Source organism: Lissotriton vulgaris, chromosome 4_1, assembly GCF_964263255.1.
Source record: "Lissotriton vulgaris chromosome 4_1, aLisVul1.2, whole genome shotgun sequence".
Classification (NCBI taxonomy): Eukaryota; Metazoa; Chordata; class Amphibia; order Caudata; family Salamandridae; genus Lissotriton; species Lissotriton vulgaris.
The window spans coordinates 627398978-627418326 of record NC_141691.1 but is presented as its reverse complement, the minus strand read 5'-3'; the positions used below and the strand labels follow the sequence as shown (position 1 = coordinate 627418326).

At 46.0% G+C, this 19349-nt stretch overlaps 1 protein-coding gene across 1 annotated transcript; it reads left to right on the top strand.

Annotated features, from left to right (window-relative positions):
- Positions 1 to 522: 522 nt before the first annotated feature.
- On the top strand, positions 523 to 19104 carry INHBA (inhibin subunit beta A). The gene is made up of 2 exons (XM_086964867.1): positions 523 to 1199; positions 17738 to 19104. Exons 1-2 carry the CDS (start codon positions 809 to 811, stop codon positions 18586 to 18588), a joined length of 1242 nt encoding a protein of 413 aa, XP_086820993.1. The 5' UTR covers positions 523 to 808; the 3' UTR covers positions 18589 to 19104.
- Positions 19105 to 19349: the final 245 nt, after the last annotated feature.

Below are 19349 nucleotides of genomic sequence, written 5' to 3'. Positions count from 1 at the left end.
CGTAAAAAAAGGGTGCGAGAGAGGGTGGAGGAATGAGAAGCCAAAGAGAGAGGGCATAGGGAGAAATACATGTAGAGTGAAGCAAAAGAGAAAGAAAAAAAACAGAGACAACGTGTATAAGTAAAAGGGGAGAGGTTTAATCATAATTCAACTAAGAATAAAATTAAACTGATAGCAGCATGCGACTCCGAGTGCAGAAGCGTTCTATGTACAGAGACCTAACGTGAATAATTGTTTTACTCAGTTGCTGAAGTGGAATTAGTGAGCACACGCACAGGGCGAGCAGACAGACAAGGCGGCAGTCAGTATGAACTAGTAACAAAGTGCTCAGTAAAAGATTAGGAGGGAAGGAGCGAGGGGTTAGCAGGGAAAGGAGGGACGCGGGGAGGGGTGGGGGGAGAGAGCATGAGTCTGTGTGTGAAGACAGTAAGGAGAGCAGCCTGTCAGAATATGGGCTGTACCTCCCCCTCCCTAATCATAGGTTTACTCATAGACAAAACTCCTTCCCTCTCCCATTCACTCACTCACTTCAGGCCAAGTCGTCTCCTCGCTCTCTCCCTCTCTCTGAAGTCCCCGAGACAGAGTCAGATCTCACTCCTCTGACAGCAACGTATCCGAAGAGCACTTATTTCTTTCTGAGAGGGAGAGAGCCTGCTCTGCAGAAACTTCACTGCAAACTTTTCATCATAATCCGCCTTTAGCCGGAGAGGAAGGAAAACGAGAAACCTGTGCTTGTTTGTGGGGCGAGGAGGTACACCAAAAAGCGAGGCACTTTTTAGCCAGAGGTTCACCACAGGCTGCTGCCAGGATGCTGCGCGTGCTTCTGCTGAGAGGATTGCTGCTGGGGCTCTGCTGGATTGCGACGAGGGCTTCCCCCACCCCGGGGACTGAGGGGCAGGGCTCGGTCACCGACTGCCCGTCCTGCGCCCTGGGCAGGCTTGAGAAGGCGGCTCCCTCCACGCAGGCGGACATGGTGGAGGCTGTCAAGAAGCACATCCTGAGCATGCTGCACATGCGGAGCCGGCCCAACATCACCCAGCCCGTGCCCAAGGCGGCCCTGCTCAACGCCATCAAGAAGCTACACGTGGGCAAGGTGGGCCAGGACGGCTATGTGGAGATAGAGGACGACGTCGGGCGCCGGGCGGAGAGGAGCGAGCTGCTGGAGCAGACCTCGGAGATCATCACCTTCGCAGAGGCAGGTAGGTGGCCGCAGCCCCCTGGTCCCGGCCGGGCGCGAGCGCATGCACTGTGCCACATTCAGGAGCAGACTTGAGACCAGGCGTGAAGGGGGAGGCTGACCGGACAGGCGTGGACGGGGAAGGGTGACAGTGCCGGCGTGAAGAGAAAGGGTGACAGTGCCGGCGAGGACGCGGTGGCTGACAGGGACTGAGGTACGAACACTCTTGACCCTTTTTACCCTAAAGACGGGCAGGTGATGTGCACACATACGCTTTGCAATGCGGATAGCAGAATTGATGAAGTAGAGCGCCACCCCCATAGGCATCTTACATTTTAGAGTTATGTAGTTGTGCAAATACATAGGTCACGCTAGGCAGCAGCTGTACTGGCATCTCTCGGATATGCGCGCCCTGAGGCAGCCGATTCCGTCAGGCGGCGCTGAAAAGCGGGTGGCAGCAGGTAGTTTAATGCGGCAAGGGTGAATTGTTAAAATCCTAACGCTTCAGACTAGGTGCCCATCAGCAGCACCCTTCATATGGTGAGACAGCGTCACACATTTGCATCTTGAGGCACTGCACAGACAAACATGATACAGGACGGCACAGGGTGGCTGGAAGTTAATCTTGCGCTCCAATGGAGTGAACAGTGCAGATCCTTCGTGTAAGCGTAGTCCCCAAAGTGCTCTCTGCCAAGACAGAAATACCGGTTGACAGGGTGTGCTTTCATTCATAAACACGAAGTTCAACGTGTGCTGTGAGTTCCTCTGTGAAACACTGTGCGCACAGAAGCGGCTGGCGAGTCGCGCAGAAGTAAAGGGGGATCCAGCCTCATCCCAGGGCTTGCTGTATGTAGTACGTCGTCTGGCGCGTGACAGGGCACTGGAGGTGGGTCTCTGCTCCACACAGCGGCTTTACAGGGCGGCCACTCCCGGCTGCAGCCTGTGAAAGCAAGGCATGCCTTGTTTAGAGTTTGCTGCAGCGGCATGAACACGCACGGCAGCAGTTCCAGCCGGGAAGACCTGTTGCCTCAGAGCGGCTGTCGTGTGAGCCAGGCGCAGCCGGGCAGGGTCTCGGCTCGACATTCCATCCGGTGGTACTGATTCCCAGGGTTTCCTCGGCACGCCATGTCCGGTTGTGGGAAGGGGTACAGTACTGACAAGAAGAGCTTCACGGTTACCTGTCTCCCCACCCTATCCACCTCAGCCATTCGCGACAGTGCTACAGTTCCCAACGACCCCCGTAACCCCATCCAACGACAAGCGTTGTTTTATTCTCAGCAGTGTGTGTGTGTTTGTGTCGGGGGTGGGGGGGGGGGGGGGGGGGGAGGGGTTGTTACTGACTTCCCCAGCTCTTCGGACATTTTGTCGGTGTTACTGTACTCGGGGGTCTCGGGCCCACTCGCCCACCGCGCCGTCTCACTCTGTTCTAGTTGTGGGTTTTGTGGTGCGGGAAGGGGGCGGAGGGGGTGCTGCTGTCACCAGGAGCTGTGTGAGGTTATCTTCCCTGCTCTGGGTCCTTGTCTGAGGGGGCTGTGCTGTCTCGGGGAGCTGTGTTGGAGGCTGTGCTGTTACCGAGAACCATGTGGCGCTCTCGTCCGTGACTCCCCCTGCAGCCCCGGGGGTTTTGGCGGCGTTTCCGTATCCAGAGCCCCCGTCATCCGCCTCGCTCCTTGTCTGGGGGCGCCGTGGTATCCCGGGGAGCTATGTAGGAGAAAATGCTGTCACTGAGAGGAGAGCTCTGTGATGCTCTCGCCCCCCGGATCCCCCGTTACTGCCCTGGAGTTTCTGGCGGGATTCCTTAACACCCCCCCCCCCCCCCCCCCCCCCCCCCCCCCACCCCCCACACACACACACACCTCCTCGCTCAGTGCCGCTCTCTCGGGGAGCTGTGTAGGAGGCTGTGCTGTCACCGGGAGCTGTGTGACGCTCACCTCCTCGACTCCCCCTGCAGCCCAGTGGTTCCTGACGCTAGTTCAGCACCCAGAGCTCCCCCAAGCCGTGTCAGGGGCCGCTGTGCTGCTATGGGGAGCTGTCGTGAGCGGGAGGGGGCGTTGCTGTGTGATTAACAGGAGCTGTGCTACTCTCCTCCTGAGCTCTCCTGCAGGTCCGGCACTTCTGCCGTGTTACAGTTGCCAGCTCTCCCCCGTGCCCCCCGAGCCGCCTCTCCGTAGCCCTGTCAGGGGCGCGGCAAGTTGTCCTGCCTGACTGGACTGGGGATGTGTGTCGTGGTTTTTGTCTCTGGGGGGGGGGCTGTGTGACGCCCTCCTCTGTCCATCCTCTGCCCGCCTGGCCCTCCAGAGCCCCCCCCCCTAAACCCCCCCTAAACCCCCCCCCCCCCCCCCTCGCCGGGTGCAGTCAGCAGCAGCCGGGCCCAGGGGCTCGCGGCCACCTGCTGCCTCCTCTGCGCTCCCTGAGCGAGACGCAGCATTGAACTCCGGAAGTGCGCTGCGCGCGCCGTCACCGCCAGGCCTGAGCCTCTCCAGACACGCGCACAGTTATTCATTAGGCAGAGCCGCCCGCTATTTTCACAGCAATATTTTGGGGCCATGTTTCTGAGAAATTTCACCTGGACAAGAGACACAATCAACACAGAACGTAACTGGGTTCAGAGGCAGACGCACGGACACAGAGCGAGACAGACTGGAAGGCAGAAAGACAAATTCAGACATGCCGAGTTACAGTCAAGAGAGAAAACTAGGAATACTCATGAACACAGCCCAACTCATACAAACTGAGTCAGTCAGACCGACGGACAAATATATAGACAATGAATAACAAACACTGCCAGAGGTACGGACAGACAGTCATATGTTTAAGAATTCAGTAAGACAGCTATTCGTCACACACACAGACAGAGACAAACATATATGGTGACTGATATTCAGAAAGACAGACAAAACCATACCGACACGCAGAAAGACAAACCAGAGAGGGGCCCAGATGGGTGGACAGAAAGGTACAGACAAACTGCCGACTGCATGAGGATGACAGATCAAGTGCCCCCTAGATCTGCACGGCTACGAACACCACATTACTCACTCCTGACTTGCTCACTCGTGCGTGAGTTCTGCTGCCCTCTCCTGTATGACAGAGCGGCGAAATGAGCCAAACGAGACACAAATAGCTTGGGAGCGATTGTTGTGATCCATGCCTTGTACAGGCTGCGATCGTTTTGAAAGTTTCTGCGAGGTGATGCAAGCTGGTGCGGCAGCTCAGAGGGTGAACGGTCCTGCATGATTCTGTGTAGCTGCCAAATCGTGGTTCGAATATTAGCCTAACACAGCAGCGTGTCCTTGTTTCGAGTGTTATATGAGAAGAAATTCTTCATAGTGCTACAGTCATGCGTTTTGACAAGCACCACACCCGATGTCTATTTCGTTAAGCACTCAGAAGTTTGGTATAATATGATTGTTCTCATAGGTTGTTTGACTAGCTCCCCTTGCATCTGATTTATTTGCTTTGAGTGGAGTTCTCAATAATTCTTTCACATTCAGAATACCAAAGTTCTGTCAACACATAAAAGGCAGTCTTTAATTAATGTACGTGTATATTCAAAAGAGGGCTGGGGGGGGGGGGGGGGGGGGGTCACTAAGCAGTTGATGTCCTGGTTAGAGTTTCTCTGTTGACGAAATTGTGTGACCCTGGGCATGTCACATTTTCTCTCTGCTGAGAACACTGGTAGCAAAATTGGAAATGCTTCGAAAAAGGATATTCCCTAGTGTTAAACATTGTGCGGAAATGGACTTTCAGCTATTTAGTTGTCTCTTCCATGAATCAACTGGCCTTTTCTGTCAAAGGTGTAGCTGTGAATGGTGCAGGAGGTGCAGTGGCGCCGGAGACCAGACACCGGAAGTGGCCCACTGAACCCTGGGCATTTGTCTGGTTCGATCTCATTGCCTCCACTAGATCCCAGAGCGTAGTTACTAAGTCGCTGCTTTCGGCAAAGTAATACGTCTTGTTTATCTTGCTTCACCCCTCATTGGTCCATCCATGATACCTCAGAGTGAAGCCCACCAATGATCTACCGAGAAGAAGGAGGGTCTGAAAAGAACCAAACTTTGTTCCAGCATCTCGTCTGTGCCTTAGCTGCATGAGTCATAGTTTATGCCTCAAGGCAGCTTTAATGTGGCTGTAACTAGACTTGTCTCCTAGTTGGACGCCTAGTGTGGAAGCCGAGCCAAGGGCGCTAGTGGCACACAGGGCGCAGGGCCACTTGGTGCCCCTATGGTTGAACCTCTCCTTCAAGCATAAGGACAGTTGGGCCAGGGGCTCTGCAGTTCAACCCACATGTCTAAACCTTGCTTGCTGGGGCTTTTATTCGCAAAGTCATGTGGTCCAGTGAAGCAGGAGGCACATTTTTTCAAGTATTAAGGACCTGATCTTGACATGGGTGATAATGTGATGTGTGTAAAATCCGAGGCCCAAATGCATAGTTGCTTCCTTTCCTATGACTTAAAGTGCATAAAAGATGTCTTTTCAAGGTCCAAATTTCGCATTACTTTAATTGCAATGAGTCATGTTGATTTAATTAACAAAAGTAAAATGCAATCAGAAATGATAAGTAGCTGAGTGGAGGTACATCCCCCCCCCCCTCCTAAGCATAATTTACCCCCTATTCAAGTAGATCCAGAAATACTCCGAAAAGTAACTATACAGTTTCACTCAAATTTAAGCACCCAACACATTGCATACATGTTTCTTTGTTAATTTTGACCGTGGTTGAAGTGACTACAGAAAAGTACAAACCAGAGCATCCGGGAAACAGGTCAGGAGGTGTCCTAACTAGTTGGCCTGTCCATATCTCAGGGAGTTTAGTTCAATTACAAAACTAAAACCCACAATGGATAGGTAAGGCAAACTGAACAGGCTCAAAATAGTTTTCTCTTCTCCTCTCACAAAGTCAAACTCCTCAATTTACATTAGATACCAAATATTAATTTTTATGAACTGTTGTTATGGTGGCAGTCTCTACCAACAGTTTCCAAAAGCCTTCTAATGTTGAATGGATGAAAAAAGTTACCATTTGAATGATGGAATTATACATTAAAAAAAAAGAAATGTGGGTAGAATTTAAAAGAAGAAAAGTGGACCACAGTGATATATTATTTATCATTGTTAAAACTTACCTGTGAGCACCAGAGATAATTTGATAATTTTGTGTTTGAGAAAAACGGTAGAGTGAATTTGCAGTAAGTAAAGTAATAATTAGTAACTAGCAGGAACTGTGGAGTAACATATACAATGTATTGGCAGGGAACTTTGAGCTTCAGGACTTCTGCATCAATATTCAGTGCGATCGAAGAGTTGGGTGGTTAATTCCAGTAGAATCCGAAAGGTTAACTTCAGACAGCTGGTTTTTAAAACATTTTGTAATGAGGCAAACCTATTGTTTTTGTCTCAGCTGACCTTTGACCTTCAAATATATCAGTATATTTTTCACTGTGCATTATGAGCTATAATTATGTCAACACAGCTTTAACTATCACGTGAAAGCATGAAGTTGTGTTAATTTTTGGCTTCAGAATCATGAACCATGAAATCACCAGCTAATGCTAGGTAGGTGAAGTTGCATAAAATATTTCTCTGTGAGTGTACAAGAACTAAGTCTTACATCATTCCAAGCGTTGCATTTTAGGCCATGCTCCTCTGACACATTGCGAGCTAAGAATGGGGTTGGTAAAGGTGCTATTTTGACACAGCCCCTATTGGTGATAGCAATTATTTCGTCCACACTGCTCTCCAGTCCTGAGTTATGTTAGGAATGTCACATTATGCCATTTGTCATTGAAAGGAGAGATCCCGTTAGATTGATGCTTCTTTGGAACTAGTCAGAAAGGGCTTTACAAGATGAGGGATTGTAGGATAAAAGTGTGTGCTAGTCATTCATAATCCGGAAAATTACCTTTATATCTCTTCATAGAGTCATATGGTTTAGTCCATAAACACGTCGACTGCATTCAATGCCATTGATTGTGGTAAAGAGATGCATTGCCTCTTTTGTTGAGGGTGAGACCAATCAAGATGCTGAATTCATTTGTCCTGCCAATAGGAAATGTTCTGAGGGAGCCGCACACAGAGCGCATACGAGTACCTCAGCCAATTGTTCTTCGCCTGTGTACACGGCAGGGTTGTTCTCTGTTTTCCAACAGGCAGTCGATGAGTAGTGGATCCATTACAGATACTCAGCGTTTCACTGCTGCCAATCACCGGGAGCCCAGCCCCCGTGCCCAGCCAAGCCGTAGCCTCAGGGTTCACTTCACGTGAATGAGAAGGCGCGCATCTGTCAACACCAGCCAAGCACTTGCAGCGGGTGTTGGGTGCTGTCCCTCTAGTTCTGTGCAAAACCAACACAGAAGTAAACGGCAAGCACGTGAGAGCGCCTCACCTGGAGGTGCATGGAGGAACCATCAGAAAGAGTTCCAGCCTCGGGCTTGAACCAGTTCACAATGGCGAGGAGAGAGGCAGGGGACTCTGCAGACCTGTTCATGGCAACTTAAGGGTTTGAGTTCTGACTAATCAGAGCGATTGAGCAGCGGTAGGTCTAGCACCATGCTGTTTGGGAAGGAAGGAACGAACGAACGTAGGTAGGGAGGGTGACTGGTTTCTGAAGTCAAACGAGGACACGCGCCTCTAGCAGATCAGCTGAATTCCTAGAGGTGTTCAGCGGGAGTCTAGTGCAGCTCCCGATCGATGGCTCTGGCGTAAGTTGAAAGTGTTACTGCACGCATCGCTGTGGCCTAATCAAGTACGAAGAGTTACCCTGGCAGTGCACGTCAGCCTGAGACCGCCAATTAAGGCCCAGGGGCTCCAGTCTAGGCTAATCTGCAAAGTTCTTAATGCTAACTTTGAAGTCTCACAAAGGCAATGCACCGCCGGTCACGTTGAGTCGTTCCTTATTCATCTTTTTAGAAAGCACAGCATTTCAGAACGTGTGTGTTATGAGTATAGGGTGACCAGATTCTCAAAACACAAAACGGGGACAGGTCATAGACATAGAAGTAGGACTAAGTTTTTCAGTAACCATCCACATGAAAGTAGGATTATTTGACAGCTGTCATAGACATAGACAAAGGACTAAAATGACAGCTCCCTCCACAGACCAAGAAGAAGCATTACAGACAACACATCTGAGGTCTTTTATTGGTACCCCTCTCCTTTACACAGCAGCATTTGTACTTCTTATTACATTTACACTTTTAAGGACTATAGCATATATTTTCCAAAAATCGCGAAAACATCACAGGCTAGCAAACGCCAGTGCAAAGAGAGCATGCGCGCGCATGCTCAACCGGAACAATGAAAAACAGGGACATTTCTGTGTTTAACGGGGACACTGTTTGAAAACGGGGACATTTGAGTCACTTGGAGAAAAGTGTCTGGACACTTCTCCAAAAACGGGGACGTCATGGGAAAACGGGGACGTCTGGTCACCCTATATGAGCATGAAGTCCTGATTGGCACCACTCTGGGTGACAGCACCATCAGCTCTGGTGCTCCTTCCCAGCTAGCCTGTTAAGGCGTGGCCATCACCTGAGATATAACGAGGCTGGGCATAGATTGTGAAGAAAACTATGCAGTGAATAGGTTATCACTGGCGCCCACCGGTCATGGTGTTTGGGGAGAGACGCAGATGGTTATGCAGGCGTCTGAAACCATGCTTTTGTTTCCCCCTTTTCTTCTTAATGTATTACTGTTCTCATAAGCGCAATGGTACTGCCACCATGGATCAAAAACCATAAAAAGCAAGTATTCACAAACAGGGTACTACTTTGTCAGAAATTCAGTATTATATATGTTCCATTTGAAAGATACCCACCTCAGATGTGTACCCACGTCAGGATGTGTTAATGAAAAAAATATAAGTTGATTTATTTTTGATTAGGGTAACTTCAATATTTGTTCCATGTTATTGCTTAAAGTCTGTTTCTAGCATTTCAACTATATTTTAGGGAAATGCTATTTACACAAATCCACAGATCTTACATAGGTACCAGAATAAGCCCGTGCCCACACAGAACAACATTTACTGCTGAAAACATTTTACAATCTACTACTTGATGAACGGTGGGGATTCCCCTCCAAGGGCCGAATCACAAACATCAAAGACGGCCAATCCTCATCTGCCATGAGGACTTTCTGAATGTAAAGTAATGTTTCTCTGACCACTAGAGGGCACTACGCACCAGCTTCCTCAAAGTTTCTTTCTGTCCTGGAACTTCAAACGCAGTTTACTTCTTACCGAATGCGAGCCCCCCTCTCCTACCTAGTCATATTATTTCACGAGCACGAAAGAGGTACTATTTCTAATTAAAACATTCTCAAGCTATTATCATTTGTAAAACTTATTTTTACCGAGACCACGTTTTAAACATAGAATGTCCAGGATGCTAAGGTCATCTGAAAATGTTGCTTGCAGCACACACAATACTGAAATGGTCAGATTCCCGAATGCTGTCGAACCGTTTGATCGTAGCCAGCCATACTAATTTCAGAATGTGCTATATGAAAATGCCAATAAGATAACATTACATTTTACAACGTGAGATATCGGACAGGGACTGTGGACAAATAACACTGGTGTTCATTGTAAATAGCTACAATTGACAGAGAAGAGCCTATTAAAAATAACTATCAATCCATGTTTACATGGGGTTGCTTCCAGGATGTAAGCCAGCATCACAGTTCCCTCCTAATGGTCGTCAATGTCACAGCGCATTATCTTCTCGGTGTGTTTTAAGTTGTATATTAGGAGCCAAGGGATAGAAAAAAACAGAAAGAAAGGCAATCCATTTTTAATCCAACCACGAGGAGAATTAGACCGCTGGGTATTTCTCTTATAGAAATACCAGATGCTGATGATCAGAAGTGGGACCAAAAAGATGCACTAAGTGGGAATTTCCTAGAATTTTCTAAATGAATTCAGACTAATGGGATTAGAGGAAGAAATGTGCCAGTGAAGTCAGTCCAGCAGGCATGAGTGAAGGTTGGAAATGTCACCAAAGGGTACCGTGACTCGTGAGTGTGGTGCAACAGCGGGTGTTACTAGGAGTACCCCCAACCCCGCTCTCTTGAGAATGGCATCTCATTCCTTGGGACACTCTGGCAGGCAGTGAGTGTACCTGATTCCTACCTTCAGGGGCTGTGCCCACTCTTCAGTTCATGATGCCCAACATGAAAATGCTTCCAATGTATACAAATCCACTTTTTATGCAATCAGTGGGGACTTTCCGACAATGTTGGCTTGCCGGAAAACACAGATGACTTTCACACCTGAAGTCTGTCTTTTAAAAGTATATAGTCCCCATTGATTAGCCGCTGAATATCATGAAAGATATAGCAGGATTTAGCTCCAATGTGACATGAATCCAAAGAACTGATAGGTTATCTTGATTCATCCCAAGTAGACAACGCTCCCTCCCACCATATGTAAGGCGAGGAGGAAGAAGAAGGCAAAGTCCTTGCTCCACAAGCAAGTTTCTCCTGAGCCATTACCTGAGTTGAATCATTACCGCCTGGTCATAAAGAGCATCCACCTGCAGCATGACCTCGCATTCAATGCTAGCTGTAAAATATATCAGTCCAGTTCCTTGCACAGATCACTTGAAGTTATCAACCATGATCACTAGAGTTTCAGTAGACCTATTAGAATCCCGCTCCGTATGGAAGACGTTGGCATAGACAGTGCACCACAATGGAACACCTCCTGCATGAAAGGTCTTTGGAGTAGGCTCTGGCAAAATATCTGTTTTGCGCTTAAACTCACATAGTTTCGGTCATTTTGTATTATGCCGGTGAACCGAAATTCCCTAAATTATACTATTATGCCACATCGTGTAGTTAGCACCATTCTCTGGGTTTGCAGTTGCACAAGTACCATTATTTCGTTTAATTCTTCCCAAATTTGAAAAAATTACTGAGTAGCAAATTATGTGAATTCACAGAACTCTTCTCTGCACCAAGCGAGGCTCCTTGAATAAATCTGAAGTATAACAAGGCAATAAGCAAGTTATAAATATCATTCCAAGATTACTTGGGTAGGGCCTCGGGATATTACTCCATCAAAGATGCCCCAGGCCTGTATCTCTCCAAAAGGACACAGTAAACACAAATTCCATCTGGGTAGCTCCAGTTATTTTTAAACAAGTTGATATTAAAGATGCATCAGGAATGGTGCTTGCTCTAAACTGTTCTTTTATGGTGATCAATAAATTTAGCACACTTGTGCAATGAAAACAAAAACACAGCCCTCTCGTTTGTCAACTTACAGTGTAAGTCAGTTTGTTCTGCACTAACAATCCTTACAATATTTGTGATCATCAATTATTACTTCCGGGCACTGGTTAATTTGTACCGGTGGTTGCCAGTGGTGGGTCCAGGGATTATGGTTGATCGTCAGACTTTGACACAGAGCAAGTGTGAGAAGGACAGAAAAGGGAGAAGTGGACAAGGAAAAGTGAAATAACAATGACAAAAGAAGGAAAGTATGGAAAAAAAGCCACGAGAGTGAGGATAAGAGACAGGATGTTATAGAGTGAGGGAAGAAAGATGCAATACTAGGCTGCCCAGGTATTTCATATCCCTGTCATTCGGTAGCACCATTGGTGGACTTCTAAGAAAAACGTTGGGCAACACTTTTTATTTCTTCAGAAACAACATGGAATCTGCAATAATGTAAATAGTAATAAAAATAGCGCAGCAAAAATATCCACACCACCATGTTGTCGCCTAATTCACAATAGAAGCTCCAATTGGTCAGTTATTGGGCCTACACAAATAAGACAAGGGTCTAGTAAACAGATACAGGAGCATTTACCAAACAGAAACTCGAGCTTAAACATCAGTTTTGAAGTGACCAGCTAAAAAGACTGCTTCTAATGAGCAACCCAAGGCATAATTATGAGGTGCAGAGGGTTTGTGGCCCAAGCATCAGTCAACATGCTAATTTTCTTACGAAGAACTGATCTAAGTGCACCCTGTCATTAGCCCCGTCTGTTATTATTATGCGTATGAGAGAGGTGTTGCATGTTGCACCTTGGCATCTGACAATGTAAAAAAATCTACATAATAAGTAGTTTTTACAGAAACAACCCCTTGCACAGCATGATTTGCAGGAATGACCTGGGCTGCAGTTGAAGGCAGCAATACGATTGTGGTCATTGAGGAAAATAAATAAATTTGTATGAGTCACTGATTGGTTTGCTTGCCACAAACTCGAGCTTGCAAGCTTCAAGGGACTATCCAACCTTGTTCTGGTTTGTCAGATTGGCTAACTGAGAGCTGATGATTCTTTTAAAAGAAATAAAGAACTGAAAGAAAGGGGTCATTTATGGAAGTAGAACTTTTACTCTTGTTAGCAGGGGTTGGAGTAGTATTCGTAATTTATTTATTTAGTTATGATTTTATATAGTGTGAACAAAAACAAAAAAAGGTATCTGAATGCTTTACAGGAGGTGTCGTATACAAGCAGTTAATAAATTTAAAGTTGCATAGTTTTTGTTCTACAAGAACAATTTACACAGTTACATACGTTTAAACAAAGGTCACGCATATCATCAAGGCCTATAGAAAGTTATAGTCTTCAGTTTTGCAGATTAGGGAAGGCCATCAAACTAAAGAAAAATGATGGCACAATTTTTACTTCCAATATGGCTGCCCTTCTCATGGGAAGAGTCAGTCAATTTGATTGCAAAGGGTTAACACTCCAGTTATTGTCAGGGCTATCAGGCCACTACAGAGTGGCCTCCATGTGAAGACAAGGGAGTGTCGCGGGGGAACAAGATGTCAGCATGCATCCCGCCGGGGGGCTGCTCTCTTGCTATTGGGATTCAGACAGCCCAAAAAATAGCACCACAAGCAAGGGAAAAAGTCCATCACTGACGCCTCCTGGTAACAAGACAAACATGTCTCCAGACTACCACGTGAGGTCAACTTCATCTTGGGGTGTGGAGTCCCAGTCCCCTCTCCATACTCAGTGCCTTAATTTCCAAATAAATAGAGCTTCTTAACAGTCAGGGCTCACCTCATCCCTCTCACAGTCAGTATAGCCAATGGTCTTCAGCCATCTAGCTGATGTCTGCAGGCAACTTGGCCCAGTCAAAGCTGCTGCATGGCACCCAGTGAGGCCCAATGAACGGCAAGACTCCCTTGCGGATGAACAACACCCTCCTCAGTAAGCCCTCAAGAGGTTGGTGGAGGCGAGAGGTGGGAGAACCCCAGATGAGATTCAAATTTGCTAGCTCAGTAGAGGTGCTCCAGCTTCTCAGCAGCCATGTTTCTCTACATTCCTTTTTAGATGATGTCACCACGCTCAAGTTCCTTTCCTTGCTGCTGGAAGCTTCAGGGCTGATCTTCACCTCTGAGAGGAGGAAATGGGGAAGGGAAATGATGCTTCCACGAGGAGGCTATTGTGTTTTCCAATCACTTAGCAATATATGACAGCTTGAAAACCCAAATACCTGCATTCTGATGTCATATTCCCGTTGGATGGGTCCTCAGCTCCGGTGATGGGCACATTTAACCGCACACCATGTAGCAAATTTAGAGATATTTAGACTTTCTGTGAAGTGTTAAATTCTCAAATTCACCCAACTATTTGGGCAGACTTAAAATTAACTATACTCTTCAGTAGCCTAGTAACTGAACTTGGAGGCTCGGAAGCAGACCAGGGTTTTACTGAATAGATGCAATGGCCCCAGTTTACATACTGTATTATGTATAAAGATGAGTTTTGAATATCACTTGACATTTTTTGAGTGTTGCAGACAGTATGAGCACTCCACAGGGCAGAGGCTAGGTGCATAAGCTCAACAGCCCAATACAGCCCAAGAAGTGTCGTTTGGAGACTCAGAAGAAGTGGCTTTCCACGTTATTACCAGAAGTGGTAGTGTGCAATTGGGCTGCATGTGGGGGGTGCAAGGATAACAATTGAAGGGTGCAGCTATAACACTCAACCACCAACTACATTAGAGCTTAGATTTTGAAGGAGAAACTCAGGGGTAGCTGAATTCTCAGCTTTTACCATAGGCTGAAAACAATCCTGTTTTTTTAGTCACTTTCTTCATACGCCGCAATATGTTCTGTCACATAAGGAAGTAAAGCACAGTGAGATGGGAATCTCAACTAACAGCGTAACCACAAAACCGCACACTTTCCTGTTTGGTGTGCTGCACTACACCCTAAGAAACCCTGGGAGAGTCTTATGTACTGCAAGCATGAGACTATAGTATATGGGGTGTACGGCGCAGACTGTGTTGTAGTCAATAATGGCAGGATAAAGTCAGCTACCACATTTTACAGAGCAGTGTAGCATCCTGCCATTAATAGTCTGTGTTATGACCACTTAACACAAATGCTATCCACCAAATTCGACTTTTAGTAATTAATGTGCTAACCTTGTGTGATGTTAGGCCCATCTCTCTTCCGAGGTTCTTTCCAACTGTGGTAATATAGGCATGGAATATATTTACACATATTAATTACCCAGGCACCTGGTTTCATTATTCGGGCTCAGTACTAAGATGGCCAGAAATTGTGCACAGTAAACAGATAATAGGAGCAATGTGCCTTTTTCAACAATGGCGCTCGAAATATATTCTTTCACACTCTCGCTTTGCCCAAAACCACAAAACATAAGCCCGAGCCCTCGGGCTACTCTAAATTAGAAGATACCTGCGACCTGTCAGGCTATCCATGACACACAGGGGAGCTTAATGGCTCGGGAGCAGGGCTCTGCTGAGGGAGGACAGACAATAGAGAGCTTGTGGAGTTCGGCACTCACCAAAAACTCATCCATCGTGCAGTGCGAACAGCAGCCTGCCTGACGCAGTATTACCTTTCAAGTGACCTTCACAGCCTCAGATCTGACGGGATTGATGTTCACCAACAATTGTCTTTTTATTTCACATTCAGATGCGCCCTTTCCCGGTCGCTCTCTTTGCATGGGGTGCCAGGGGCTGCAATGCAGATATTGGACCTGCTCTTAAAGCTGCTACAACCCTTTACTACCACTCCTGCATTTTTTTTAGCATCATTTTCCAGCTGACACACTCCCTGGATCCCGGTGTAGGTGGTTGATTTACCACTGGGCTGTCATGGTGTGGGTCAGGTTTCTGCTGTAGCAGAACACGCTCATGGATTTCATGACAGACCCTGAAGGAGAAAGCACTGGCAAGGCCACTTTACTTCACTTGCGTTAAAAAAAAAAATCTGTTGCGATTGAAGGAAAAAAATATAAATAATAATAAAAAAGATTGGTTTCTGTGCACAGTCCATTATCGATCAACTAGCTTAATATGTAATGACTCTCTGTACTTTTGCATGTAAAATAGTCTCTCATATACTGCAATGAAAGCATTCCAATAGGAGGCAGAACCAGACACCAAGCAGAGAGCTACTCCCATGGATGGTGTAGGGTTTGGTGAGGGCGCTAGGCCCTCATTCTGCAGAGAGGTAAATGAGGCACAGACACAGTGGTATGGGGATAGGTAATGGGCCATGATCACGTGTGCTCAACCCCTTTTATTGGCCAGGGTCATCTGACCTGTGACGCCTGGTGGTGGGTGGGTGTTAGGTGTATGGTTACACTGGAACTGAGACACTAGACCATGTCTTCTGTCACTACAGATGGTACCAAAGCTAGCACTAAGTATATTTTAAAGCATTGCTAACCAAAGGTCTCGCAGAAGTCTGCTCCACCCATTCAGACATAATAATGCAGAATTTGCTACATTTCCTCAAAATAGGTTTGCTGAGATCTCCCCCTCACTGTGCTCACCTGGGTCATTGCAAGCAAGCATTGCCCATTTTTTGATGGCTGCTTTTGGTTCCTGTTCCAAACACACACACTCTCAGTGCCTGCACCCTGTGATTTTACTGCTCCCCAAAACACTAATAATCTTAAAAGTTAAATCATTTAGCATTCTTAGGAATCTATTTCATCTTCATAAAGAAACCTGCAGCGCCTTTTTTTGCGAAAATCGATTCCAACAAAGTAGCACTTGATATAATACATCCCTATCTGCGCTCGCGTGATCACGTCATCCAGCAGAGCAGATTACTCATTTCTGCCTCTGCCAGGAACATGCAGTCTTTATCCGAGGACTCCCCCTCATCACCAGGCTCACGACTGCTCCCCTCATGCCAACACGTTTATTTGCAGCCCGGAGCATCCTTTAATAAGCCGCTCTCTGGCGCGGTGTCATTCATCAGCATATTTCCCATCAGGGCACTATAATTACATGGGATGCGTGTTAAATTAAGAGCAGAATGACCGTGTGTCATTCCGTTGCAGCAGGGAAGAGAGGGAAAACAATATACGCCGTCCAGAATGCCTGGAAACCTTGAAATAATGGCCAGGATGTTACGATGCTTGTCTTTCGATTAACAGGAGCGTTTACAATGTTGCTCTGTTCTCCTCGGAGCAGATAGCAAAGACTGGGACACTGTCCTCACGGCGTTAAATCAAGTTAACGCCACTTAGGATTTGAGGAAATATGTGCAGTTTGTTTTTGTTGCCACGGAAAGCCGTCGACCTTGCTAAAAGCAACTTTGTTGGCATCACTTGTGCAATGCGGGGCTGATTATTCCCTTGCTGAGGCCCACATTCAACTTTTCATGTCATTTCCTAAGCCCAAAGTCCTGTCTCAAATGTGGCCTTCATGTCATCCCCTTTGCAGGGCCTGGCAGAGTTTGTGGGAGGTCATGATTGTCTGTGGTTTTCCTGGGGTCCTCCATTATTGCCTATGGTTTAACCATGTTTTCCCATTACTTTGAGTGGGGAATTCGTGTGATCTGCTTTTGCGTGCCTATGCATGAGTGTATCTTTCTGAATGCGTGTATTCGTGTGCATTTGCTCAACACACACGGGCTCTGAACATATTTACAACGATTGTCACCGGACATGTTGGGGCCACTTCCGGTGCTAACTCCATAAACACTGCATGTTGGAAGGAATTAACAAACATACCCACACCATGGACTGTTTGCTGAACCAGGCTAGCTGGAAATACATGAGAGTCCTAAAGGATCAAACAAAGAAAGGCTGAGCTTTGTAGTGTCGTGGCAGGCACGTCCATTCCAAGGTATTGTTCAACTTAGTGGTTTGGGCCTGTTGTTTTCATTAAAGCAGTTTTCCAGAGCTTGTCTGAGTGGAGTGTGGTGCTGTCCAACAAAATGTTCTTTAGAAATCCACAGAGCCCAGCAGGATATCTTGGTGGTATTTCCCATATTAAAACAATACAAACAAAGGCATTGCTGTTTGAATTCGAAAGTGGCTCTATGATTGTATCCAGCATACTATATATCCCTAGCAGTAAAGCACAGTAATTAGGATTTTAATCGTTGTACTCGTTTCTAACAGGATAATAGGCCACTGACATGCACACAAATTTAGCAATGCCGTTCTCATCACCGAGGTCCTTTTAGAATTGGACACATTGGCACATTGCAAATAAAATTCAATGTAAGAAAAAAATATGTTTTCTTTTTGCTCTTATGAAAAGTTCTCCAAAGTCGTAAAAGTTTAACTTCAGTGTATTTTTCTTTTTCTTGTTTGACTCACAGGACCGTCCAAGAAAGTGCTACACTTTGAGATTTCCAAGGAAGGCAGTGACCTGTCTCTGGTTGAACAGGCAGAGTTCTGGCTCTTCGTCAAACTCAACAAGTCGAACCGCAGCAGGACCAAGTTGACTATTCGTCTATACCAGCAGCAACAACGTGGACAAGACGAGGAACGCGGACAAGAGAGAGAGAAAAAGGAGGTTCTGATTGCAGAAAAACCACTGGACACCAAGAGAAGTGGTTGGCACACTTTTAATATTGCTAAAAGCATACAGCACCTGCTAGATCAAGGCAAATCATCCCTAGACATCCGGATAGCATGTGATCAGTGCCAAGAGACCGGTGCTACACCGACACTGCTGGGGAAGAAGAAAAAGAAGGAAGAGGAAGTGAAGGTAGCAAATGGTGGTGCAGGGGATGAAGAGAGGGAACAATCACACAGGCCTTTTTTAATGATCATGGCCAGACAATCAGAAGAACACCCTCACAGAAGGAGGAAGCGCGGTTTAGAATGTGATGGGAAGGTTAGCATTTGTTGCAAAAAGCAGTTCTACGTGAGCTTCAAGGACATTGGATGGTCAGACTGGGTCATCGCACCTCCTGGTTACACTGCCAATTACTGTGAGGGGGATTGCCCCATGTACATCACAGGGACCTCAGGATCTGGACCCTCTTTTCATGCCGCTGTAATTAACCAGTACCGCATGAGGGGCTACAGCCCTTTCACCAGTGTCAAGTCATGCTGTGTCCCCACAAAGCTTAGGGCCATGTCCATGCTTTACTATGACGATGGGCAAAATATCATCAAGAAGGACATCCAGAACATGGTTGTGGAAGAATGTGGCTGTTCATAGTCATTGTAAGAACAAAATTGAACAAAGCAAAGTGCAAATAACTTTGAGAAAACAATTTTGACTTCAAAGAGGTCACAAGACAAAACTAAAGACAAAGGAAGAAGGATAAAATCTTGCCACATCTGCAACAATATTAGATGTTGTCCAGATAACTACAGAATTCTCCGGTTGCTAATCAGTGGAACATTCCAATTTAGAGAAACAAATTGTCTATATCTGTTTGTATGTGCACACAATCTCTTTATGTATATTGAAGTATAGGTATATATATGCATATATATATATATACATATGTACACACATGTACATGTATGTATATATATGTATATATATACTCACACACATACATATAGAGGTATATGCATATATATACATTTTTATTAATGTATGTACGTATACATATATATATGTATACATGTACAGATATAGAAATATAAATATATCTATATATAGTATATTTTGGTAAATAGTATTTTTGTGCAGGCATTCATGACTCCTCTTCTGCACTACTTTTGGAAACAAAAAAAATCGAAATAATACAAAGTTACATTTCACGAAGGTGCTTAAAGATCTTAGAACTATGCAACCTATCTGTTTGAAACTGTTTACCTGAGAAAAAAGAAAGACATTTTTTTATTGGAAGTAAGACGTTTAATTGTGATTATCTTTGAAGAGTGATACTTGAAAGGAATGTATTTCGCCCAGATACTGGAGCCAAGCATTTCTATATTTTGTAAAGAAAACAAATGTTTTGATCGTTT

Excerpts from the sequence above, each read along its gene's own strand:
- INHBA (XM_086964867.1), top strand. The coding sequence starts at position 809 with ATGCTGCGCGTGCTTCTGCTGAGAGGATTGCTGCTGGGGCTCTGCTGG. Across the intron at positions 1,200-17,737 it reads CATCACCTTCGCAGAGGCAG|GACCGTCCAAGAAAGTGCTA; the intron begins GTAGGTGGCCGC and ends TTTGACTCACAG.